The sequence below is a fragment of the Bactrocera oleae genome, chromosome 4, assembly GCF_042242935.1.
Source record: "Bactrocera oleae isolate idBacOlea1 chromosome 4, idBacOlea1, whole genome shotgun sequence".
NCBI lineage: Eukaryota > Metazoa > Arthropoda > Insecta > Diptera > Tephritidae > Bactrocera > Bactrocera oleae.
In genome coordinates, this window is record NC_091538.1 from 6,384,142 (window position 1) to 6,412,067 (window position 27,926).

The following is a 27,926-nucleotide window of genomic DNA, read 5'->3' on the forward strand; positions in this document are numbered from 1 at the left end:
GAAGATAGCCTGTCGAATACCACAGAAATTTGGATAGTCTCAAAAAATGTTAGCTTCGACCAGCGTAGTCCATTCCAATAGAAACTGTGCGTGCTGCTATTGATCATTGGCCGAATCGTTTGAGATCTTATGTGAAATCAAAATGGGACCATTTCGAATAAAATTTTGTACATCACTTATTTAATATATGCATTATTAAATGAAAGTAACATTTTTAAAAAATGTTTTATAGTTTCATTTTTATAACGGTCTGAACTTGTAACAGAACTTATGGCAAGACTACATTTGTAGGAAATGAAATTTATGTAAAATTATGTTTTTTTTCGATGGGCCAATTCGCAGTATCAATGATATTTATTTAACTTCTGACTGTAAGTATTTTTTTGTTTTAATACAAACTTTGCTCTTTATTTCATTTTGTAGTTTAAATATTATTTAATGTTTTTTTAGGCAACATTTATGCACAATTGATTCTTAGTACAAATATAATTTCAATCTTAAAACAACAATGACACGGATGGGTGGGTCTTGTATTATACATATGTACATATGTACGTGAAATTCTAAATTATTAAGGTTAATACACTTATAATTAAATTTCTCTACTTGTACTTAGTCAGCTTAAAAGCACGTAATTCTTATGAATTAACAAATTACAATACGTAATTCATATAAATTCTTGGAAAACTTAAAATTATGTATCAAAAGTAAAGTTAATTTTTCAAAACACATGTATGTATATGCATTTAAAATCTACTCGTATAGGTTTCATAACTATTTTTGCTTAAATATATATGAAGAAAATTTATTTGGTAGCATTTTAGCTTCAGAAAAGCTTTGTAGTTACGTTGATAAAGTCAATCAACTACTATCATTTGTCACATTGATTTCGTCGAGAACTTTAGCAGCAAGACAGATTTCAGACTTTTCAACAGTTGATATAGATTCTTCAGCAGACTTTACTTCGAGCTTATCACATTTTGCTACTACAATTTCCTTAATACTGTCATCATTCGCTATTGTGGCTATTTTCTCCCTTGATATTTCTTCATCCGGCACACTTTCTTTCGCCTTCTTCACATCTACACTCTTCAAAGGAATTGTATTGAAAGATTTATCCTCATTTTCGCCAGTACTGTGCTTTTCGACGGGTGTTTCAGCATCGCCATTTGGTGATGTACTGATTATCTCACGCAGATCCGTACGTGAATCCTTACAGCATACTTTGTCCACACAATCACTAGCGTTACATTGCATCAAGCATTCTATAGATGGTGATTTCGGACTTTGGAATTCCGGTTGAATTGTGACTTCAGTAATGCCACGATTTTGGAAATATGCACGTACATCGTCGATGATTTTTGTGTACAGGCGTGGATTTTCAAACATTATGTGTACAGTAGCTACTGATTTATGAGCTGACAATTGCCAAATGTGCAGATCGTGGTAGCTAACGATTTCAGGGAATTTTATTACCAATGTACGTTCAAAATCTTCCATATCAATAGAACCGGGAATTGTTTGTAAAAGGATTAGACACGATTGCTTCACTATATCAATTAGAAAGTAGTAGAAAACAAATTAAAATGTGAGTATGTGTTTATGTAGTATACTTACTGTACGGATAACTAAGAGAAACTAGTAGGACACAGGAGAAAATTGAGAGTACGGGATCGATAAATTTAGCCGTATGCTCTTCATCTTCAGCCATATTGACAATAAATGCACAAACTATAACGAAAATAGTGCTGGACACATCACGCAACATCTCCACAGCACCTTGACGTTTTGGCACGTAGTGTATCTGACCAATTTCTGCTTTTAAATCATCCTTTAGCTGTCGATCATTTTCAATTGTCTCACTATTTGGCTTTGATAGTTGTCGTTCATCGGCTTTTAATTCTTCATTATTTGATAGTACACGATCTAAAATTACATCTCCGCTAGGTGTCACATGTAAAAAGCTACCCTGATGCATTGTATAACCACCGATTAGCAAATATGTTAAGCCATTTAAAATTAGTCCAACAAATCCGAGTATCATGACAATAATCGGCAAGTGCATTGTATCTTGATGATCGATGTGTACAAGTGTTTGTAAGGCCTCCACTACCAGCGAAAATGACAGCGATGCTAGTATAATAAAAACAATCAGCATGGTCAGTATATCTATGCGCGTCCACCCAAAAGTGTTTCGCAATTTCATTTCACGTCGATGGCGTGATACTGTTGGTGACGGTGCTCCTGACATATTTACCACAATAATTTTATCTTTGTTTGAAACATTTTGCAAATTGCTGTCGCTCTCGGCATATGTGGAGCTGATGAAATGCTCGAGTTGGGTTTCATCATGTTTTCTGCTGTGCTGAAAACATAAATTTATAATATATTATTATTAATCACAAAACAACTACTAGAACTATATTTTTCATAAATGTGAATCTTTTTTATTTTGAAAATTTGTTGTACAGTACTATTAATAAAATAGAATCCATTTTCATGCACAAATAAAGCAATAAAAAACGGGAAAAACTTTAACTTCGGCTGCACCGATACTACAATAAGGTGCATTTCTTATAACATAAGTGTTTAAAATTAACTTTACTTTAATTTTGATCGGCCTGTATGTATATGTAATGTACGTCAATGTACATCACAAGTGCCTCGTGTACGGAAAGTAGTTTATGTGTAATTATATATTTTTCTTCCAAAGTTGTAATATTTTTTCCTCAATGCTAAATAGCGAACCAATTTCCATATCATTAAGTATAAAAAACTGTTTAACCACCAGCAGCGCTTGTAGAGCTTCACTTATGGATGGAGTATTTGAGTCTTCAGCACTTTCCTGTAACCTATTATTTGTAGTAACTTGCTCCGTTGCTAATTGCGCATTTTCAACCGGTGCTACATTCACTTGTAACATTTTACTTGTGGTGATTTCCTCCGTTGCCAATTGTGTATGATGAACTGGAGCTATGTCAACCGGAGTATCAGCAACTTGATTAATTTGTTTGCTTGTTGAGTCTGCATTACATATCACGTCTTCTTTACCCGAATCAAAATCTACTTTACAAATCTCAACCATCGGACATGATGATGAACCAACTGAAGCTTCACGCACACTAATGCTGCTTCTTGAAATGCGCTTTTTGCGTATCTTGATTCCATTACGTCTCTTCCAGGTCTCAAGCCATTTCAAACAGGGCTCAAAATCACGATCATATTTAATTGCCAATTCCTTTGCTTTTTCCAGTAAATCTGCATTATTTAATGGCGATACTGTATTTAGATTTTTCTGTTCATTAAACCAATCAAATAAGGCGTCTTCAACTTTCGGGTGTAAACATTTTTCCAGCCGCGTCCTCAGCAAATCTCCATATTTCGCGGCTCTTAGGTAGATGTCTTTTTGTTTCATAATTCGACTTATAGTTGATGAATTACATTTATATTTTTTTATTAATTTCTTTCTATTGCTTTGTTTAGACTCCGCTTCTATAATTTCTAATTTTTGTTTTAGAGACAGACGTCGTTGTCTTGGAATTCTGCTCATGTTTTCGAATGCATCAGCTATGACAATTCGTAGAGTTTAGCTAGCTATCGTTAACAATTTTACATGTTTATCGGTTAATCGATTGTTTTAAAAACCAGGTTTGTTCGTTTACTTCATTACTCTGAATACTCCGCACAGGCAATAATTATTGTGAACCAGCTATCAGTTTTACGCTGTTACGCAAAGAAATTAAATTTTCTCTCCTTTCATGCGCTGGAAACCGCAAACGCGGCCAATTTCATGTTTATTTGTGAATAGCAGCTAACAAAAAATTGAGTTTTACTGCACTGTAGGTATTTTGTAAAATAGTTCGTCACAAAAATCACAAAACAAAAAATTCTATATGTGTTTTTAAAACGTTAGTCAAAGTTGGAAGAATTGTTGACGCATTAAAACGCTTAATATAGAGTGGCTCCAATTTTAAGCAACAGGTTTTTGCGTACGCATATCGAGCTATTTAGTTGCAGCTTAGGGCTTCGTTTCTTGAGCTCGATGTTTCGGGGTTCACACAGCGCAACTTTGTTGCTCACCCCTACAAACAAACTCTTATTTCTCAGAATATTCCAGAAAATCAAACTACAACTCAGCATCTGTATTTTAATTGACTCCAGTTAAACGATCGAGTGTTCTCTTCTACCTGTTGCTTAAATACCTGCATATCAATGTGAATGGTTGAAACAAAACAAAACGGAAAAATGTATGCAAACACACATCATTCATTTGAAAATTCCAGTTTTCAGCTGGCGTCTACTTGTGTCTACATATTTAGCGACTTTTGGCGATTCAATTCAGGCAAACACTTGACGCAACATTTTGTTTATACATATAGACATACATATGTCTGTATGTATGTATATTTTTTTGTTTTGAATATTCCCATAACATGGCATTTAATGTTATGCAATGCGATCCGTAAAAGCTCAACGATTTATAACAATATGTACATATGTACGTGCGTAGGTATGTATGGTGAGTAGCGCGTCGCATTGTATTACACTGGCGTGTAGTGTTGCACTGGTTTACTGCCGCTTGGCGGAATTTCACGCATAAATTGGCGCGTGCCTGGTCGATGAAGTGTCAACTCTGCGGTTAGCACACAATTTCTGGTACCACTCTAGGCTGGGAGTTGCAGGTGTCTTTTACATATGTATGCACCGATATATGCACATACACAAGGCAATTACAGTTGTTATTAATAATATTTATAAAATTTTTAGGTAAAATCACTTCTAATGTAAGCATGCATATTTATATACATTTTTTAAATGTTTATTTTCCTAAGACCTTTCACTTTCAGCAAGTCTCTTTTTTTTTTTTAAATATATATTTATACAATGAACCAGGAATATTGCCACGAAGTTTGCAACAGCCAGCAGGAAACATCGAAGATTCTACAAACTTGTGGGTCGTTCACTAAGTAATTTCGTTTTATGACAACAGCTGATTTTATTGTATTCTTTCGCAACCAACTTCAAACTTAACGGTTTTACCGTTATATTTGCACAGCTGATATAGTAAGGTTTGTTTATAAAATTTTTTACAAATTTTAGTTTTTGTTTGGTCCCCTATCGAAAAGGGAAAATCGAAAACAGCATTTTCGGCATATTTTACCATCAAATGGTAAAATTGGTAAGGGTAAAAATGTAGTTTAAGCAAGGCGAAAATTATGTGATGCAAAATTTCGTTCCGGATATTTCGATCTTGAGGATGCACCACGTACTGGAAGACCGCTTGATGCCGATGTGGATAAAATAAAGTCGCCTGCAAATCATCGATTAACTACTCGAGAGATTGCTGAAAGATTGAATTTGTCTAACGCGATAAAATGCTTTACGCAATGAAAAAATTGTTTTAAAATGCACTAAAAAAACGAAATTACTTGTGAACAACCCAATATATTATATACTCGTATAAGTAAACGATCAGCATAACGCGCTGAGACGATTTAGCCATGTCTGTCTGTCTAGTCCCTCCGTTATTGAGATATCGAACTGAAATTTTGCATATGTCCTTTTCTCCCCAACCTGTTAAATTTTCGGAATTGCCAATATCGGACTATCATTGGACATAGCTGCCATACAAACTGACCGATTAAAATCAAGACAAAGATCTTTTTATAACTTTTTATGCTGTAAAAACTGCTACTGTGAAAGTTATTTTAGTTTTGGTGCAGCCGAAGTTAAGGTTGCACTTTCGGCAAGTCTTTTTTTCTTAAAAAATATATTATTTTTCTATGATTCAGTCTTTTGCATTTAAATTTATTTACTGGAATTTCAATATTGTTATTGCGCTTATTTTCTGTTTACGTTATTGTTATTGTTATAGCTTACTGTTGTCACTACTGTTGTTGCGTGTTTATTTTATATTGTTTTAACCGTTAAGCATTTGCATTTAAACCCAAATTGGTGAGCAGTGAATTGCTAACCTTGAATTTTAATATCGTGTGCGCATCGAAATTAAAAAATAAAGTTATTTTTTAGTAATTTATTGGGCCAATGAACGCGTTAAATGTGCAAGTATTGTACGGTACATAACTGTAATGGACGAATTTAAACTGAAAAGATTTTCGAAATAAATATTTTGTAATCAGACATCCATTATTGGGACCTTTTCTGTGGCAAACACGAATATGCTTGGTGAACAGTTCTTGTCAATAAGGCTATTCTGGAGGTTATTCCTTAAAAAGTATATGTCTTTAGATGTCGCTCCTATATGAGTTTACTACATACATGGATTTCATAGGTGCACTAATGGTTTATCAAAGGAAACGATTGCATGCTAGAGCTTCTTCTGACATGAAAACAGAAAGCGTATTTGGAAGTCCATTAGTTTGCCGACACTGCTCCGATGGCCTCGTAGTCAAACTAAAGAAACTTTCTTGTTATAAAACAAGAAAAACATCAACTTCGGCTCCACCGAAGCTATCATACCCTTCACAGCTGTATTTCTTATAGCATAAAAGGGCATGAAAAGGTTTTTATCTTGGTTATTTCGGCAAACTTGTACGACAGCTATATGCTAGAGTAGTCCGATCTGAATAATATCTTCGGAGATTGTACCGTTGTCTTGGATAATCAGCTGTGCCACATTTCGTGTAGATATCTTGTAAAATAAAAAGGTTTTACATACAAGAACATGACTCTGACCGATCATTATCAGCAATTCGAACAAAATGAGCAGCTTCTTGGGGAGAAAAGAACGTGTGCGAAATTTCAGAACGTGTGCAAAATTTCAGAACGATATCTTAAAAACTGTGGCACTAGTTGAGGGTATAAAAAACATTAACATTTGAAAAAACATAAATCCTCTCTTGTATATAATTGACGCAGGTCAAATTTGTTCTGTCAATTACTGCACAATTTCACATTATTTATGTCTATATAGTCATTTGATAAGTATGATGAATTTATTGGTATTTTTTTGTAGGGCTTTTTCCACGATATTTTCACTGACTTCGAGGTGGTTTATGATTTCACAGATAAGATTACATCATTGTTGTTAGGTGCTTAGGAAAGAAACTAGCTGATAAATTGGTTCAATTATTTGATTTAAACATTTGTAGGGAACAAAATAAACTTATCAATTTCAATTTCTATCGGAAAAAATATGATAAGTATATAGTATTTTTCTTAAAGCTGCTAATATTATGTAAAAAACTAAACTAGTTTCAGCTGTCTTAGGTCAGAGTGAAGAATGTCAATAATTTGAATAATTTGACAAACGTCATTCAGAAAATTTCACTAAGGTCATTTATTCTTAATATTGCATAATACTACCTCCACTACGCCTCAACTGTGAGTGAAATAATTGACATTCTGCAGATTGAAGAGAGTTTATTTTAGTTTGTGAGCTTCAAATGACAGCTGTCACATGTCAAAAGTGAAAAAGTCAATATTTTTACAGTTCATTTTAGTTTGTAAGACAAATTGACAGCTGTCACATGACAAAAGTGAAAAGTGTGAAACAGTCATTATCGCGATAAATCTCTGGCCATATATTCTACTTGTAGTTCAACGGTGATATATTATATTTAGCAACAGTTAAATTTAATTATGTTGTCAACGTTATTTTGGTAGTTCATGGTCATTATCACAACCAATCAAACTTTGTTAACTTTTTATTATACATTTTTTTATCACTTTTTATCTAAAAGTATATGATCAATAAGTTGATATGCATATGTCTGTACACAAACAATAATAAATGTTATAAATTATTTAAACAAAAGCCTAATTTAATGAATATTTTAAGATCAATAAAAATTTATTTTTCCATAGAATTTTTGCCTTACCTTTATTGTTACTATGCAGCCTATGAGCGCAAAAATATTACATAACATGTGATAGGATGCCATGAGCAGCGTTAGCGCGTGTGTTATATGACTGAGTACCAACTGTACGAGGAAATAGGCGATGGACATCGATAACACAATATATAACTGTACCGGCTGACAGCGGTTGAAAAAATCCTTGGCTGGCATTTTGCGATTTTTGTTGTAACTTAAGTTGATATTTTGCCACAGTTTTATTGAGTTGTTGTTATAGTGTCTCTAGGTCCAATATTTTTGAGAATCACTGCTTTTTTAGCGATTGACAAGGAATTGTCTGTCGTCGATATTTTCACTTCGTCAAAATTAATAATTTGCGTTATCTGTAATAAAAATATAACTTATTGATTGAGATGCAATATAGTGCAGGTGTTTTTAATGATTAGAATTGTATTGTATGTTATAAATTGTTATAAGGGCGTATCTAGCTTGTTTTGTGTCTGAAGCTAAACAAGCTCCGTTCGATAAGTCAGTGGTTTTTTCGTATTTTAAGTACGCTGATTAAATCAATTGTTTTGTTGTTTTTGTTGTAGTAATTTTTGATGTGCATACATATATGAAAAATTCGGAGGCTCGATTCTGTAATCTAAATGATTAAAAAACTAGAAAACAAGAAAAAACTTTAACTTCGGCTGCACCGAAGATATAATACCCTTCAAAGCTGCGATTTTATAGCATAAAGAGGTATAAAAAGATCTTTATTTTGATTTTGCATATATATTATTGTCTTAGGTAATAATCCTTGCCAAATTTCTTGAAGATATCTCGTCAAATGAAAAAGTTTTCCATACAAGTACTCGATTGCGATCGCTCAGTTTGTATGGCAACTATATGCTATAGTGGTCCGATATCGCCGGTTCCGTAAAATTAGCAGCTTCTTGGTTAGAAAAGAATGTGAGTAAAATTTCTGCTCGATATCTCAAAAACTAAGGGACCTATTCGCATATATACAGCTGTACAGATAGACGGGCATGGCTCTTCAGGGTGATCAATTATATATATATATTGTAGGGTCTCCGACGTTTCCTTTTGGGTGTTAAAAACTTCGTGGCAAACTAAATATACCCTGTTTAGGGTATAAAAAAGAAAATATACTGCAGACACATTACTCATACGACATGTAGCTCCGAGAGAACTTTTAAATGTTACTCATACCACATGTATATTTACAAAAAAAATTTAACTAACCTTAAACTACTTTCTAAGTTCCGAAAATGTCAATTTCAAAATACAGAAAGTTTTAGAAATTCAACTATTAATTATTACATCTCTTAAATCGAAGAAGTTTGCAGGTTTTAGATCATTTCAATAGAAATAAGTAGTCACGTATATTTTGAATACTCCGTGGAGGTCAAGTTTTGATGATTATGGTGGATCAGTTTTCACATACAGTTTTCATGTAAATTTTTTCTTATTTTCATTAAAATTTTCTCTTTAACTATTTTGCAAATTGCGAAAATCAAAATCCCGAAAAGGAAACTTTCACGATCCCGAAAATTTCGGGATTTAACTTTTTTTTTAATTTTTCTAAGCTTAAAAAATTTTCATCGTTTCAATGCAAATAAGTACTAACATATCTTTTTTTTTTGCTTTTACCCGTATATAACTTGAAAAAGAGTATTTTTGTCGGGTACGCCGGTTGTCATATAATTTTGTTTTTTATATAGTCAGTGCAATTTAATAAAATATGAAAGAAATAAAATAATTAATATTTAATTCTTTTAAATCTTTTAATGTTATCAGTGGAAATATATTTTTTGATTTAGTAATACGTACATATATTCCACATATGTAGGTGGATTTTCCCTGATCAAGCTATTTTAAAGGATATTAAATATTTTCAAGTTATATACGTATTTCAAGATTTGAGAGAACTAAAGGATTCATAATATATATTTTTTAATAAGCATTATTTAAATATCCATTATACATATGTATGTATATTCATAAAAACAAATTTAATGCAAACTAAATACAAATTCCGCTCTGTCCGAGTCGCAGTTCTCCATATCACATTAAACTAGTGGGCTCACTGATCTATTGTATATCTTGTTATATAACTGTCACACATAAATCACATGTGTTTATTTCACTTAAACAACTATGTCACATAACCTCATTGAATAAATCAAAATGAAATTGATCGCCTACAAACCACAGACCCTTGACTGGCATTATATTAATTAGTTCGTAATGAGATTACAAGCTGTGAATATCCATATTAGTAACTTTATAGGTGCATGCATGTATACTTATGTGATTTTCTTTGTCATTTTCACTGACTTTCTTGCAACAATAATAGCAATAACAGTAATATAGACATTAAAATCGTTTCAATTAAATCACTTAACTAGTGTATAAAGAGGGGCAATCGACGTTATAAAATGCAAATTTGCGGTTTACGTTTAATATTAATGATGTGATGATTTCATTCAAACGATGCCGAGCTGATTCAATGCTGCCTCCCGCCAGTGACTGAGCAACTGATAGAGTTTTTTACACCCTCATAATCTTGTCACAGGGAAAATTTTTGTGGCGTTAAAACAGTTTTAGAGATGAATTGTGCCTTCAGCTGTCAACTGTCAGCTGTCAAAATATTTTATATTCAATAGTCAAGTTCATCTCGTAAACTATCGCCGCATGTTTTTATATAATTAAAAAATAATTTTTTTTTTGTAGTTATGTAGAACTTAAGTAGTAGTAATATTTACGAAGCCAAAAAACTTAGCACGTTCCGCCTGGATAGATTTTAAAAGCTGAACAAATTTGTGTTATAAAATATAATTTAATTTAATTTGCAAGAAAAATTGATAATCCAGTCTAGTCTAACTCACCCCAGATAGTTGGAATTACACAAATAAAATCGGCAAGATCTCATTATCGACTGCGGACGATCATCACAGTATCACTCTATCGAATGTATCATTGTACCCACTCATTTAATAATTCTTCAAGATATAACCTAACTTGTCAACACGTTATCCCAGAATTCGGTTTGTAAGATATTACAATTTGATAAATCAGTGCTTCGAATCAAAAGTGATCATTCGTCGTTATATTTTTAAATATACTCGTATTGCTTATTTTAAAGTGTTAAACTGGTTTCTAAAATATCTTACAGTGATTGTAACGATTAAATCATTGATGTAGTTATTAATATAAATATCTTGTTCGTAGTTAAGCTCAAAATCTGACTAAGAACTCAGTATCTTTTCGTCCAAAGCAATGTCAAACGCAACAGTATTCTACAATAGATTCAAATCAGCGCATTCATTCTTTTGTTGTTGCAACGCTTTGTAATTCTCATTTGCTTAATTAATTAAATAAAAAAGTTCTTATAGCAAAGTTCGCGAGTTTTACAGCTATTTTTCTTTTAGGAAAAATAGTAGTGGATAATACTATTTTTGCTCTGTTTTAGGGCTCTTAGCCGTTAAAAAAATGTAATAAAAAATGTAGCATGCTATTTTTGTGTTGTATTACTTCTTGTCAGCCACCTTAGGGTCAATCACTTTTTGATTTGAGCTGTTATAAAAATACATTTAACCTTCATCTTTCTGCCAACTCTCACCATCTTAAAAGTGTCTACATTTAAAAATAATAAGGTTTGTAACTACAATATATACTCATATACATATGTATTTATACCCTAAACAGGTTATATTAAGTTTGCCATGAAGTTTATAACACCCAAAAGAAAACGTAGCTCCTCAGTTTTTGAGATACCGATCTGAAATTTTGCAAACGTTCTTTTCTCCCCAAAAAGCTGTTCATTTGTCGAGATCGCTGATGTCGGACTACTATAGGATATAGCTGCCATACAAACTGCAGAATCGGAATCAAGTCCTTGTATGGGAATTTTTTTTTTTTTGACGAGATATCTTCGTAAAATTTGGCATGAATTATTGCACAAAGCATCGTTATAATCTTTGAAGAAATTTTTCGGATCGGTCCACTATAAAATATAGCTGCCTTGCAAACTGATTGATCGGAATCAAATTCTTCCATGGAAATTTGTTTTTATTTGACAAGCTATCGTCGAAATTTAGCACGGACCACTATACATATACTTGCCATACAAACCGTCCGAACAAAATCAATTTCTTATATGTATATAATTAATGTAATAAATTTGTGATGGGTATTCCAGCTTTAGCTGCAACCGAAGTTAATTTTCGTTTTTTTTTTCAAGTCAACTTGCATTCGCACCCTTGCACATCACGTAGAATGACAGCGGCATGTCGTGCTGGATCTCATGGGTACCACTTGCTTATGGACACCGCTGGTCACATAAATATGTAAATAATATGTAAGCAGGTACACTGACATCTCGGTTATGTATGGCGTTCAGAAGGCTATAGTTCGGATTTATATACATATGTGTGTTTATTTAAGACTACAGCCAGCTTAATAGTATGGCACATTTGCATTCAGCTCAACGCTCAATTAATGTTTGTCCACCAACGTTGCCAATTTTTTTTATTTCAATTTTATTTTGTTTTCATTTTTACTACAACAAATGCATATGTAGACATAGTATGCACCATACGTAGTGTAAAGGTGCTTCTTGCTTATTAAGTCGGCGCAGCACTTCAGAAACAGTCGCAAAATATGCATGTGTATCTTTAGTATATATGTACATATGTGTGTAGGTGTGTGGTAGTATGTTTTTGTATTACAAAAATGGGTTAAAAACACTTGAACTTGACACAATTATTAATAAAATAGTTACGCGTGCTTACCAATACAATTCGCTCAGCTGATCGTCGTACTCAGTCACACACACACTCAACTGCATACACGAGCGCAGCTTTAAGTTGAATAACATTTACATACATTACTTGCAGCGTCGATTAATTTATTCATATTTTAAAGTTAATAGTAAACAAAGTACAACAACAAAAGCTAATAAGCAAACACCTTCAAGGGTCTTAGCACTTAGTAGGAAGACATGCACACACACATACAAACATACACGCATACATACAAGTACGTGTTTGCAAGATTTTTGAACTTGACTTTCCAACATAGAATTTATTTCAATTATTATTGTACATATCTGCATGCCAAAAATAGCCACTTGACTGCTAAAAACGTACTTGTGGCCCACTTACAACCGTTTTCAATAATAATATACCGTCAATTTGTATATGAAAATTGTCAATAAATAACTGCTCTTCAATTATCACTTTGTTAGCGTCGAAAAATTGCGCTATAATTGTTAGTATAGCTTATACAGTTTTTTGAAAATAATTCCAATAGGTTATTAATACAGTTACAAACGACAGTGATATCGCTTATTCAACATGTGGTCAATCAAATGTGCGAGTAATTGATAATTGAGTTATGTGCATTAGGGGGAGCCGATTTTTTTATGATGTCTCTTATTTATATTACAGATTAAAAAAAAATTATTAAGTTTGCCACACAGTGGGTGGTAGACAGTAGGCAAGTTGAAGAAAACGCCGGAGACCCTATAAAGTAAATATGTATATATATAAATGATCAGCGTGACAAGCTCGACTCGTTTTAGCCATATCCGTCTGTCCCTCAGTTTTGGAAATATCGATCTGTAATTTTGCACACGTTCTTTTCATGCTAAGAAGCAGCTCATTTGTCAGCCGATATCGGACTACTATAGCATATAGCTGCCATACAAACTAACCGATCAAAATCAGGTTCTTGTATGGAAAACTTGTTTACTTGCAAAGATAAGATTCCGCAAAAATTGTAAGAAAGTTGGTAATAAATTGTTGCATCTGGTTAAATCCGAAAATAAGTGATTTTTGGCTAAAAGAAAGAAAATGTGTGTGCTAAAAACGGTGTTTAAATCATCACATGTTCAACCGTATTTTTGTGAGACAAACTTAAAGCGCTGGTACCGAACAGTGAGATAGGCTTCAGTTTAATTTGAGATTTTCATGCCAATACAAACATCACTCTAATCAAAGAAGCATGCTCGTAATAAGGGAGTTTTCCTATAGTTTCAAATAATGCAAGATAGATTAGAGTCAAATTAAACTAAACATCCGCATGACGCGCAACGGTATTCGCTCGTGTTAAAATGTATACCTTTTAATACTCACGTACATACAAAAGTGCCTAGGCAAATTTCGTGTACTGAGCACATTAACAAATTTTATATAAATGAGCTTCAACGTCATCTCAATCAAGTCATGATTTCTGACGTCGACGTGAAATTTATGACAATTGTAGATACTTTAAATGTAATCTAATTATCAAAAGCGGTCTCATTGAAGCCTTATAACACATACGAGTATGTAATATTGTATTAAATAATAATGAAAAAAGTAAAAATAAAAAATGAAAAAAAAATAATAAAAATAAAAAAGTCGGGTTACCTTACTATAGTATGTATATATATATATATATAAATGCATATGTATACAAATAATTATAGGAAATATTTATATTTTTATCTGCGGCATTTTAATATTATATATGCATTTATGTATGTTTGTTTATATATATGTGCGCGTTATTATTAAAAGAAATGCAATCGGATTAAATGTTAACGCACCTTGAACTTGAAGTGCAATTTACGAATTTGCCACGGCAATCAAAATGCTCGATAAAGGAAGATAAAAGAAGAAACGTGGATCTTATTTATAAATATACAAAGGTATGTGTGTTTGTATGTCTGTTGCAGGTCAGTGATATCGCGCAACGAAACATTTTAATTTTTACACATGCATAAACACACTGACATAATCGTACTAACAAGTTATGATGACAGCAACAGTGACGCATTTGGTGCAAGCGTGTGCTCAAAACTTTTTTGACACAATGCAGGATATATATCTTTTTTTTAAATTTTTTTTTTTAATTTTGATCGATTAAATCTTTATTAATTGTCAGTTTGTATGACAGCTAAATGCTATAGTGGTCCGATCTGACTAATTTGTTCGGATATTGTACTGTTGATTTGCAGAACAATTTTCGTCAAATAAAAAAATTTCCCATATAAGTAGTTGATTTTGATCGATTAGTTTGTATGACAGCTATATGCTATTAGGGTCCGGAAAACGACGGTTCCAACATCTTCTTGTTTAGAAAAAGGAATTTGCAAAATTTCTGTTGTATATCCCAAAAACTGTATTATTTTTCAACAAGCTCTCATGAATATATCCATTTGATCCATTTTTTTTAACAAACTAAAATCGCCAAGCTCATAAAAGCATCTGTAACCCTAGCGGCTGCTACAGACAATGTAAGCAATAAATACCGCTGAAAATGTTATTGTACTTGAGGGGCATGTATATCAATATAATAAAAACAATTTTGACAATTAAACTTTTCAAATCCACGAAATTTTAATTTTAAAATTCCCGTTATTTTTTGAACACACCTTGTATATTTTATACGGTCTCCGACATTTCCTTTTGCGCTACAAACTTTGTGGCAAACTTAACATACCCCGTTCAGTATATATAAATTTCAACATTCTTCATCAGTCACGTGACTCAGAAAAAATCAAACATGCCGAGCATGAATGAAAGTTGAATGTGCAAATTTAACCAAATAAATGTCAATTGGTTGGATTTTGTTATAATTAACGAGCACTTTTTATTCTTACAAGAATTTGTGTTGGTGTGAACTGAAGCAAACATTTGTTGACACGCAAATTTCGAGGTTAAGAACGTTTATGTCGCATCCTACCTATTTCAGTAATTATTATAACTTGCTTATTATCTGCTTTAAAGAAGTTAGAATAACTGATTGTTGGTGCACATGTTATTGATTAGGGACCATGCCACGTGCAATCGAACAATAACTTTAGTTTATATTTGATGACACTTCTTAACAATAAAGAAGTGAAAAAATTATGCAATTTTTTGTGGGTTACCAAATTTAGAGTGTATTATTTATGTTACCGCAAGATACTTCATAATCGAAAAAGTGCAGACTCGAAATTCCATTCTATAACATATAGAACTGCCTTAAAACGAAAACTTAAACCAGTTTGACTTTCAAAGACTCTAATGTTTCAAGTAATCTACTCGTATATTTGGCGCTTTACTTTGTTTAATTATCAGATATAATATCAGTCGACCATATTTTGCATAGATTTTGCTTAACAACTGCTCGTCACCGTATACACCGCACTGATACACACATTTTTTCTCTCTAGAATAGGCGAAATCAATATTTGGTGTATATTTGTGGCTTTGTGGCTCTTTCTAAGGGTTAATTCAGAGGCTTAATAATACTTTCATGAACATATTTCAAATAAATAAATTTCAAATAATTTGTTTATTATTATATACATTTTTTTTTAGCAAATGTTGCGTCTTCTTTTCCTACTGGAAACACATGACAGTAATTCATTTTATGTGCCAGCTCGAATGACGTTTTCAATTATTTAAACCGCAAATGTCCATTTCCGCGATTTATTCAATTACTGCTTAGATATCAAATCATATGAAAGAGTATGGCCGACTCACAAACGAGTATTTGTTCGTGCATTTAGAGTACTTTTTTGAGAGACCGGACTATTGTGTAACTAGTTTTTGAATATTATGGGTTACATTTTTTCATTTGTTGAAAACTTTCGTATTTAATATTCACTAGTGTTTTTGGTTTAAATATTTTTGAAAAAGATAAGAAAAATGTTTCGAACATTTCTTTACCTCCGTATGGACTTTTTTTGATTTCTGCGACATTTTAGTTTGTGTGGAGTATAAAACGTACTCTTATGAGTAAATTGGATGTTGATTATACTATTGTTCGACCGCAACTGGATATGTAACTATTTGTACATACATATGTATATTCATATATAAGTATATATATATGTATATATTTCTTGATTTCTGTGTATGCGTATCCAATTTATTGCAATAAAAATCTGTGATATGTGACGTTTATCCACAATTGAATTAATTTTTAAGACTCAAGTGGGATATGTAGTCGTAAATACGTATAACTGTGTAATATCAGTAATTCAATGAGGGCGGGTAAAACCGAGAAAGCGTTGCTGTGCTCATGCTTAGGATACGAGTCGGTTTTCTTTAAATTTTCTATAGAATCAATAAATTGACGTTGGTATTGGTTTCATCACTGTTTTGAGAGCGAATCAGAAGTTTTTGTTTAACAAATATTTCTTGTTACTATTTTATTTCAATATATCGCTATTGTGACGTCACAAAAATTACGATTGGAGAGTTTACGATTATGCTTATTATAAGAAGAATTTATATGTCCCAAATACAATCGTAGAGTTTCACTGCTATCGGAAAAAGGCTTAACACGAGTCGTAGTTTATTTTATTTATTTATTATTTATATTACTGAAAACTGAACAACTTTCAACTTCGAGTGACGTTTGTCTAGCAATGCTTTGTTATGCTTTAGAGTTCATATATTCACCTCTAAGTGTTCTCGATATTGTCTTTCCGTATATAAAGCAGTTTACATATCTCACTCAAGAGTATTCTAAGCATTTCCCTGAGTTCATTGGCTCAATAGAAATATAATTTCAAATAAAACTCATTAAGAGAGGAATTCGCAGATGAACTTCAATATCTTGTCTCAAATTTTCAAAAAGTAAGTAAGTTTTTGAAGTAGAGTTAATACTAAGCCTAAAAGTATGCAAAAGAGGGGCAATTTTTATAAATCAACTAAGAGAGGAGAGCAATAAAGCAGATCGAGCTCAATATGTTACATTGAATTTTCAACAAGAAACTAATTTTCGAAGAAGAGCGTGGAGAATATAAGGTTAAATTTTGATCTGACCTAAAAATAGGAAGGGAAGATAATTTTTGGTCAAATATGGCTCTCGTCTAAAAATATGTAAAGTTGACGAAACTCTTGTCAATCAGCTTAGAGATGAGTGTAAGGAAGAATATCGACTAAAATATGTTACATCAAACTTTCAACAATAGAGTAATTTCGAAAGAGAAGTGGGCAAAATATTTGGTTAAATGTGGGAAACGAATAATTCCTTTCAGTAAGCGCTTTCTTTGAGGTTTTGAATGTAATTTTAGAGCCAGATACATAAATACGGAATACCCTAACAGAAATCATTTTATATTGTAGTGGACAACAAATGAAATAAACAAATTGTATTGACTGATTGACAGACATAGAGAATATCAATTTCAATTCCACTAGCGTTTAAATGTTTTTTTTTTTATTTTTTTGTGTGAATGTGTTGGATGACCTTGCGATTGAGTAGGCGACAAAAATAAAAAAAAACTCGTACATACATTTGTACATGCAACTATATATGTATGTATATATTATTGTAATTTGATAACATAAAATTTACTAATCGAGCCGACAAGTTTATGCTCGTACATACAAATTGCGAAGATTGCACAGAACAAATACAACAACAACACCTACAGTGAATTAAAAATCGATCGATGTAGGCTGCGCTTCCAACTAAAGCGGCCAGGGTCCACCCAACTGGACTAAAGAAAAGCTTACACATAAACTTGCTTAACAAAATCGCAAAAAAAACACTAATCGGCAACAACAATAACGAAATCAAAATTAAATGCCAAGTTATTGCGAAGTTGCTCTTTTCCAATTGCGGCCGAAATGGCTTACTTTGTATGCGTAATGGCGCATGCGCATGCGTACACCACCCCCAGCTGCCGCTGCAGCCGTGTGTTGAATGAAGGGAAATTACTAACTGATTACTGCTGTGCTAAAAATAAATGAAAACAAATCAACCGTAGCCGTAGATCCAAAATATATATACATACATTTATTTGTATGTATGTAAATAAGAGAATTATTGACACTTTTATTGAAAGAATAATCAGAAGTCGGAGAATGAAAACGAGATATACATATACAATACATGCATACAGCCACAGCTGCGATTGTATGCATATGAAACCAAGCTCAGTATGCGTTTAGATGTGCAGTTTAGTGATAATATGACATTTATGACTTTTATATGTATACAATAACATATATATGTACTACATATGTATGTACTTATGTATTGGAAAAATACATTTAAATGCTTAACAAAATGTGATAAAGTTTAATGATTAGAATTTTTGATTTTCAATATTTCAGAATCAAAAACTTACAATCCCGAAAATTTCGGGATTTTGACTTTCGGGACTTTCGGAACTGACTTTGTTTTATTTGTAATCGTAAAAAGTAAATGTTTGATTAAAAATTTTCGTACTCAATATTTCGGGACCAAAAAATTACAGTACCGAAAAATTCGGGGTTTTGAATTTCCGGATTTTCGAAACGTATTTGTAAACGTAAAAAAGTATTTGTTAGACTGAAATTTTTCGTATTCAATATTTCGAGACCAAAAAATCATGATATGAATCTACTCCACTCAAAATCCTGGATATACATACATATTGTATGTATGTATAGGTATACATATGTATATGCTCACTCCACAAATTTATTTGCTATCTTAATTCAATTGTGGTTTTCTTAATACAAATAACGCCCAGGCTTTGTTTACCAATTTCCGGGCAGAAGCTTGACATAGTGTGTAGTTCGAGTTTGGGTTCGTGTCCGAGTCGCACTTTTACATATCAACATACATACATATATATATATATTATATATATATAAAGTGGTCATTTGTCCAAGCCGGGTTGTTGACAAATGACAAGTGTTGGTCAATTGAGCGTTTTTTTTGTTGATGGTGAATTTTTGAGTGATTTACGAACAATTGTGTAATATTGACGTTGTAGACGATACTTGATTGCTTATGAGACGATATAAGTAAAACAGACAAGAGGCACGAAATAATGATTTTTTTGTTGGTTTTAGAGTTATGAATTTCAGAGGCATAACAATTTTATGCGTGGGCTTGATTATTATTTATAATTTTTTATAATGGGACTTGTAAAATGACCTATAGTTTTGGTAGACAGTGTATTGTGTAGGCTGCTCGATTGATTATTTCGTTTCTCGAGTTTGTCATAGTTTGAGAAAAATTATATGGGCTAGATTTCAAAATAGGTTAGTTGATGATTTTAAATAGTCATGTATACTCTCATAGGTGAAAATGAAACCTCATTCTAAGAATAATGTAAGAGAGCTGACAAGGAGTGGCAAAACCATACGCAAATTTTAAAGACGTCAGTTTATCATTGCTATGTGAGTAAAAATATGGTAAAATAAAGAGAGAGAAGTAAGAAAAAAACGTCCAGGTTCGACTTTCGTCAATCTAGCAATGCTGTCTGGCTAAAATTCTCAGTACAGTAATATCGGAAAAATTAACTTATAAACTGTCAACCTCCAGCGACGTCAGTCTAGCAATGCTTCGTTATGCTTTAAGGTTCGTATTTTTAACTTAAAGCATTCTCGTTATATTCATCCCATATTTTAAAGTCAGGAAGCTTCAATTTTGTTTGAGGTTATACCTCTTTAAAAAAATACTTTAAAATGTAAACAAGCATGAAAATCTTAATTAAGTGAGCGCCAAAGGCTTGAGCTTATTTTATCATATATTTCAGTGTCATTTGTATTTGAAGAAAGCTGCTGCAAAAATTAAGAAATTTAATTAATTCAGTTACAACAGACTCCTATTGCATATTGATTTAAATTGCTTACGATTTTTTTTTATAGCCCAACGCTGGACACATGAACGTAGGCCAGTCAAAACAGCTGTGAGTTCAAAGAATGCACTAAAATACCGGTATCAACAAACGATTCTTAAAAATTACAAGCATACACACATAATACAATAACTTCTCGCCCAAAACAGATTTGCGGTTGAGTAATCAATATTTGTTGAGTGTAATGGCTTGCAGCGGCTGTAAATAACAGATCTTTCAATTTTGTTTTCAAACACTTTCTTTGAATCTTTTGTATTTTGGTTTTATTTCAACCTTGAATGTGAACTTTCGCTGCGTACTTAGCAATGTCTTAATAATCGTCTGATCGATAAATGTATCTAATTAAATTTTTTTCTTAGGTGTCACACAAAAAAAAGTGAAAATTAAATATTTATTGACCTAACTGTTTGTAAAAGCGTTTTTGATTTACCACACATATTTGGCAATTATCGTTTTCGTCTGCTTTAAACAAACCGCAAAGCATAACGGCAAATATTACTATGAAATTTGACGCAGCCAAATGGGTTGATAAAGGTTTTTGAAAAATGAGGTACACCCACGTGAAATAGTGACAGTTAAGCATACTAAGCATTTTTTATTTTCATTTATTTTTCATTATTATTTTTATAATAATAATATAAATATATTTTTTTAATTAATTTAAATTTTTTGGCAGTTCATTAATGATAACTTTTTTATTAACGAACGATTGAAACAAAGAAAACGAAAGTTTTAGTTTTTATTCATTCAATAAATGTCATTATCGGAAAGAAAACGTGCAACGCGAGATCACCTGACAAAATACCGTTTGATTGCTTGGCAATAATTGAAGTAATTAAATGTGATTCTTCTTTCGTTGTAATTTGTTTGTGTGGTTTATTGTATAATTTTACTACAATAATATAATATTTTCTGATGTTTTGTTCTTTTTACTGTTTAATTTTGCATTTTTATGAACTTAAATTAAAAATTAAAAATTAAAAAATTAATTTGAACGTAACTTTTAGCTAATTTTTTACATTATTATAATTATTTTTTTGTATTTAATTTCTAGTATTTTTTTTTATATTATTTCATTTTTATTTTTTATGAAATTTTGTTTTTTAATCTGTATTTCATTTTTCCTTAACTTTTTCTTTATTTTTTTTTATTTTTCAAAATTTTTTTTTGGTTTATATAATTTTTTGTTTATTTTTAATGTTTGATAATTTGATTTCTTTGTTTTTAGTCATTATTTTTTTAATTTCTACTTATCTTTTTTAACTTGTATTTAATTTCTCTTCACCTTTCAATTTGTATTAAATTTTCATTTAATTTCTTAATTTTATTTTAATTTTTGTATAATTTTTTTACTAATAATTTTTGTGTATTAATTTTTACTTAATTTTTTTTATTTGTACATTAATTTCTTAATTTTTAGTTACTCTTACATTATTTGTATATTTAACTTTTTTATTTAAATTTAAGTTTTTTTAATTTATTAAAATTAATATTTCTGTTTAATTTAAATTAAATTTTTAATTAATTAATTACTTAATTTTTTTTATACATATTTATGAACTTCATTTACAAGTATAACTTTAATGAACGTGATTTATTTTAAAAATTGTGATTATTTGCCGCAAAACGAAGCAAAAAATATTTAATAATTATAATCACATTAATTTAAAAGCATTATAGTCTATCTATACAATCGTGCGCAAATTATCTTCAATGATAACAAGGTAATTAACATTAATTATGTGCTAAGTTTCTATTTTTTGCTTTGGTTTTAGAAAAAGTTATCAATATATTGTTGTTTATGATTTTTTTTATTCTTATCTCTTCTTTCTAGTTTTTTAACAACTACTGGCAGTAGCAAAGAAAATTTAAGAGTTAATGATTATCGGATACATTATGTATAGTGTCACAGATCAAATATACCATCTTATGCTTTGTTGACGTCACATTAGCGACTTTTGACATAAATTGTCATTCTTTTGAGAACAGCTCTCTCTTGAACAATCGAAACTGATTTCACGGAAACTTAGCCAATAAATCAAAGGTGAAAATGGCCGTATATTATATGATCAAATTTGACCCGGACTGACAGAAAAAACATTTTTGCAGATGTTAACACAAAACTTTATTATCGCCTTCAAAATCGCCTCCTTTTGAGCAACACTTAATTCTTGACAAGAGCATAAAAATCTTTCTTTGAATTTTTTTAATCGATTTGATTTGCGCGCGCAGTTTAAATGCTCCAGCCCGAGTCATATTTGATCTGATGATTACTGATAACTTTAAAAATTGTTTCACATATTAAGCTCATGAACTTTTTCCTGCACAAAACGACTTTTGATAACTCTTTTTCACAACAGAGAGTTCTGGGTGTAACACGATTTGTGAGAATTTTTTATCGTTATAGTTTTTTATCGTTAGATCGTGCACGCAGCTTTTGGCCTTTTATTTCTAAATTTTCTTCTATGCAATTTTGATAATGAAACTTTTAATTATGCTCTTGATGTTTCTCATTTCGCATATATTACTTTAATATTCTAGTATTATTTTTGGTACCCACGCCATGCGTGCAAAAGCTTTGAGCATAATAACTCGCTCCAATTACAAAAATAAGCATTTAATTTATGCGCAAAGAAAATGTGAAAATCCGAGAGACAAGCGTATGTCAGGCATTTTTGCTCGGTGTTTTCAACGTTCGAAAACATATACAAGTAGTATGTATACATACATATATGCATTTAAGTATGTATTATGTGATTCTGATTTGTTGATGAAAGTTTTCGATCTAAATATACATACGTACATATTTGTGATGCTTTTGTGCTAAAAATACGCTAATACACATATTGGCATAGTTGTTTACATATGCATACGTATATTTATACCCTGAACAGGGTATATTAAGTTAGCTACAAAGTAAAACCAAGACGGCATATTCAGAGACCGTATAAGGTATTTTTTTTTTTATAAATTGTTAGCGTCACGATATACGTAAACTAGTCACTCAGTTTTTGAGATATCGATCTGAAATTTTGCACCCCTCCTTTTCTTCCCAAAAAACTGCTTTTTGGCATAAAATTTGGCACGGGTTATTGTCTTAAGCAATAAGGCAAGTCTCCGAAGATATTGTTCAGATCGGATAACTATAGCATATAGCTGCCTTACCAACTGAACGATCACAATCAAGTTCTTGTAAGGAAACTTTTGCATTTGTGAAGGGTATTATAGCTTCCGTGCAGCCGCAGTTGACGTTTTTTTCTTGTTTTTATTTATTTCTAGCACGTGTCGGGAACTGTCAAAAGGTTGTGTGTTGTATATATGTAAGTATATGTGTACTCGTATGGTATATATATGCCAGTTCACACACGGACTCTTTTGAAACCCAAACGGGTCTATTGTCGGCGAGGGAACGACGAGGAAAGACGAAGGGAAGGGGTTCTTATTTTTTTTTCATTTTGAAATTCTTTTCATGGTTGCAATAGCGCTCAGTTTCCAACTAATACGATATGTTAGAAAATTTGAATTTCATTTTCTATTTTTTTCTATGTAATATGCAAATATGCATGAATAAAATAACAGAATGTGAATAAGGAGAAAATTAAGATACTCAAATATACTTAATTTAAATGTTTAAAAACATTTATTAAATGTAATGCTACGTATACATAAGTGAATTCTATAACAATGGAGTTACTTTTCCTTTTTATATTTACATAAAATATTAAGATGCTTTCATATTAATTTTTTTTTACCTCAAAGGATTTAGTTTGGATATCATATTATTTAAAACAAGCATTGTAATTAATGTTTTATAATAAATAGAAACATATATGGCGTAAAAAAGTATGGGTTTTTAATACTTCCGGAAAGCTTAGAAAATTCCTATCATAAATTTGGGCTTGAAAATATTAGTGGCGGTTATTCAATACATTCTATTGGATTATGCATACTATTCTACCACATTCATGGTAATTCCTCGTAAGCAAAATGTGAGACCACCAACCCAACATACAAATGCAATATGCAACACACTCTAAGTGTCGCATAGCCGAACCGCACAAATATTTGCGAAAATTGTATGAAAAAGAATGACAGAAAAACTTGATTCGAGTTGCTGGAATCTGTTTGCTCGTGTGAACGCACAGGGCGACACCAAAAAAGAATTTGCTGTTAATGAATGCTGTATGAGACAAAAGAGTCCCCATGTAAACGCAGTATATGATATTATACAACTATTCATATTATGTACATATGTAAATATCGTCTTAAAGTCTACAATATTTCATTACATATTAATTAAAGTCTCAAATTATTTTATATATTTGTATATACTTTGTATCTATGCTCATATATGCTATATACATATTATAAATACATACATATACTCATATACATATATACAAATAAAAGTTAAAAAAAATTTATATGTATATTCTTATATATTTATAACAATATTTGCAGCAAATGAAGCAAACAACCTAAAAATAATTTCTGTGTACACAGTTTTTGAGATATCGCCACGCAGTGGCAGTCAATAAACCCCTGATTTTTTTTCATAAAAATGTCAACCTAGTACACACCTATAAATTACTACATACATATGTACATAAATAAGTCAGATGGTCGCTTGGGTTTTTATAAATTCCCACTCAGTTTACGAGATACACACAGTCAAGCGAAAAAATCGAGTTATACAAAATTCAAGTTTCTTGTTGTTGTAACAATATTGTGAATATCTATTTATAAATTGTAAATTATCGCTTTTGCAGACATTTTATTGCTTTGTTGTGTTTAGGGCTCTATCTATTATTTCATAGTTCTCGAGATACACGCGCTAATTTCGATAAGTGCGCGCTTTTGAGTGTCATATTTTATAATGAACTAAAAATTTAGCAAATATACATATGTACATTTGTAATTATATATAAACATCATATGTATGTGTGTTGTCATGCATGCTTGTAGGTTTGCGGGTATGTACGCGCACTTTTGATAAGAACTGTAGTTAGCGCCAATTAAATGAAGTGAATGTTTCATATGCACACAGACACTAATGTATATACTAATACATACATATATGTTTGTGAGATTATGGCTAAGCAAATATGAATAATTGCTGTACAAAAAGAAAATTTCACTATTCAAGCGCATATTTATTAAATTTGAAGTTGAAATGCCTGAAGTGCACAATAGTAAAACAGAAATTTTTATTACTATTAACCAGTTTAAAAATTAAGAAATTTCCAAAAAAAAATGCTTTGTTTTAATTTCGACACAGATTTTCACCATTATTTTTTATGGTTTATTATTAGTCACTTAGAGTATAATAAAAATATAAAAAAATTAAATATAATTGGCAACTTTTGATTTTTGAAAAGATGTTTACCGATTCAGATCCACAAAAACTTAATGAATACAAATTCCATAAAATATATTTATTTTTTAGAATTAAAATTTTTTTATATCTTTTGTTTATTTATTTTAAAGGCGATATTTTAAAAATTTTTATTTAACAAATTTTTGAATTTTAAATTAATTTGGTTATATAGTATGTACAATATATGTATATACATAAATATAAAAATTTAGTCACATATAAAATTATATAAACTAAATACTATATATTCGCTATAGCAATAAAAATAAATCAAAAAAAATATTAAAATTATTTTTTTTTTTTTAAATTTAAACAAAGAATAATAAAAAAAAATTTTTTTTAATTGAAATGAGTTAAAATTTTTTTTTTTAAATTTTAATTAAACAAGGATTAAAAAAATATTGCGTTTTTTGAAATTTTAAGAAATTTAATTTCAATTCAAATTTTGTTTGTTATTGAAATTTTAATTCTCTATAAAAATTACAATAAAAATTACACACATACTTATTTTATTATTTATGATTTTTTTTTCACATTTAAAAAATCTTCAACCGCTGAAACTCACCTTTCTGATAAATATTCTTTTAGATTTTAAATTGCATTGTGTTTGATGTACATACATATATTTATAATATAAGTTGAACTATATGTATTTTTGGTATATATAATATAAAATAAATTATCTCACAAAGCCACAAAACGCGACGAAATGCAAACAAAACCGCAAATGATATATTTCTAATGTTTATAAACAATTAAACCATACGCATGGTGCACATCAGTGATTTTCGATTTGTTTATTTTTTATGTTTTCTATTTCACACACTTTTTTGTATTTTCGTACACGCTTTGTAAAATAAAGCGTCGTTAGGCAATTTTTTTTTAAACTATTTTATACTCGTTATTTATTAGTATTTAAATACGCTTTTTTAGTATTGTTATCAATTACCATATTGTTTGCTCGCGTTTTATTCAAAAAACAATTGTTTGTGCGAGAATTACTTTCGAACATTTCCTGTCAGCGCTTTGCAACATTCGTCAATTTCCCGCACACGAAAAAAAAATTTATAAAAAAGACACTTTTATTTTAATTGTTAATTTCCCGCTTTTTCTGCACGGTCAAGCGTATCTACATATATACATACATTTGAACTGATATTTTGTGAATCGTTTAATACAATTTCTTTCTTTCTTTGCGATATTTTTCGTTCGTTGAAATATTCCGAAATACCTGTGCGCTGTGGCCGCGCGCTCAGACACAACTGTCAACGAGCCATTGCGTTCAACAGCTCGAAAACTAAACAAACAAATACACACGCATACACTCACCCACGTGCGGCTGGAGACCCGGCAGACGAGCGATCGTTCAGATAAGCCATTTTTTCCGCACAGTAGCGGGATTTTAATCTCGCGAATATTGCAGTCTGCAGCGACCAGCGAAAAAATGGAAAGTGTAATGAGTGTGTGTGTGTTAATGTGTGCGTGAGGGTGAGCGCGAGTCAGCGAGAGGTAGTTATTGTAACAGTAAATTAGTAAAATGTCGAATGGCTTCGATACCAACAGGTATTGCCGAGCAAAACTACTAAAAGCGTCTCACGCATGCACTGCTCAACTAAAATATACATGCATATATATGCATGTGTATGTATTTTAGTGTGTGTGTGTGTGTAAGCAAACATTTCGACACTCTTGCTCTCAAACGGCCTCCAGCCTTTTTAGTTATCGCATATGTAGTCTAGTCTTATCAAACGAGACAACTTTCTGACTATTTGGTGGCTAGTGATAAATACTTAGACCTGCAGACACATACTTGGCATACATACATATAATACATAGAAACAACAGCAACAACTCGCTTGTATAATATGCAAGATAACACGGGCGATAACTTGTAAACAATGGAGCGTCAAAGCAGCAAGCTTCAAAAACAACAACAACAACATATGGTCGTCGACAAAATAGAAATAGAAAAGGAAAAATATTTGTATCTTAGAGATAAAAAGTGATTAGCGAGCGATGTGAAACAAAGCGGTCAGCAACGGCGCCACCAGTGCGAAAATTTTACTCATAAACATGCATACCTACATATGTATATACATATTTA

At 31.2% G+C, this 27,926-nt stretch overlaps 1 protein-coding gene across 4 annotated transcripts; it reads right to left on the reverse strand.

The window, feature by feature from the left end:
* Positions 1-376: 376 nt before the first annotated feature.
* On the reverse strand, positions 377-27,093 carry ZnT77C (Zinc transporter 77C). Of its 4 annotated transcripts, none has more exons than XM_070107921.1 (4): positions 26,772-27,093; positions 7,842-8,200; positions 1,618-2,365; positions 377-1,550 (listed from the first exon to the last, which is right to left on the reverse strand). In XM_070107921.1, the coding sequence occupies exons 2-4, from the start codon at positions 8,028-8,030 to the stop codon at positions 862-864; spliced, it is 1,626 nt and encodes a 541-aa protein (XP_069964022.1). In that variant the 5' UTR covers positions 8,031-8,200; positions 26,772-27,093; the 3' UTR covers positions 377-861. The 4 variants fall into 4 exon arrangements, with proteins under 4 accessions (XP_069964022.1, XP_014102220.2, XP_069964023.1 ...); XM_014246745.3 differs by having other exon boundaries at positions 26,388-27,093; XM_070107922.1 differs by lacking the exon at positions 26,772-27,093 and having other exon boundaries at positions 1,618-2,360; positions 7,842-7,981.
* Between the last annotated feature and the right edge of the window lie 833 nt (positions 27,094-27,926).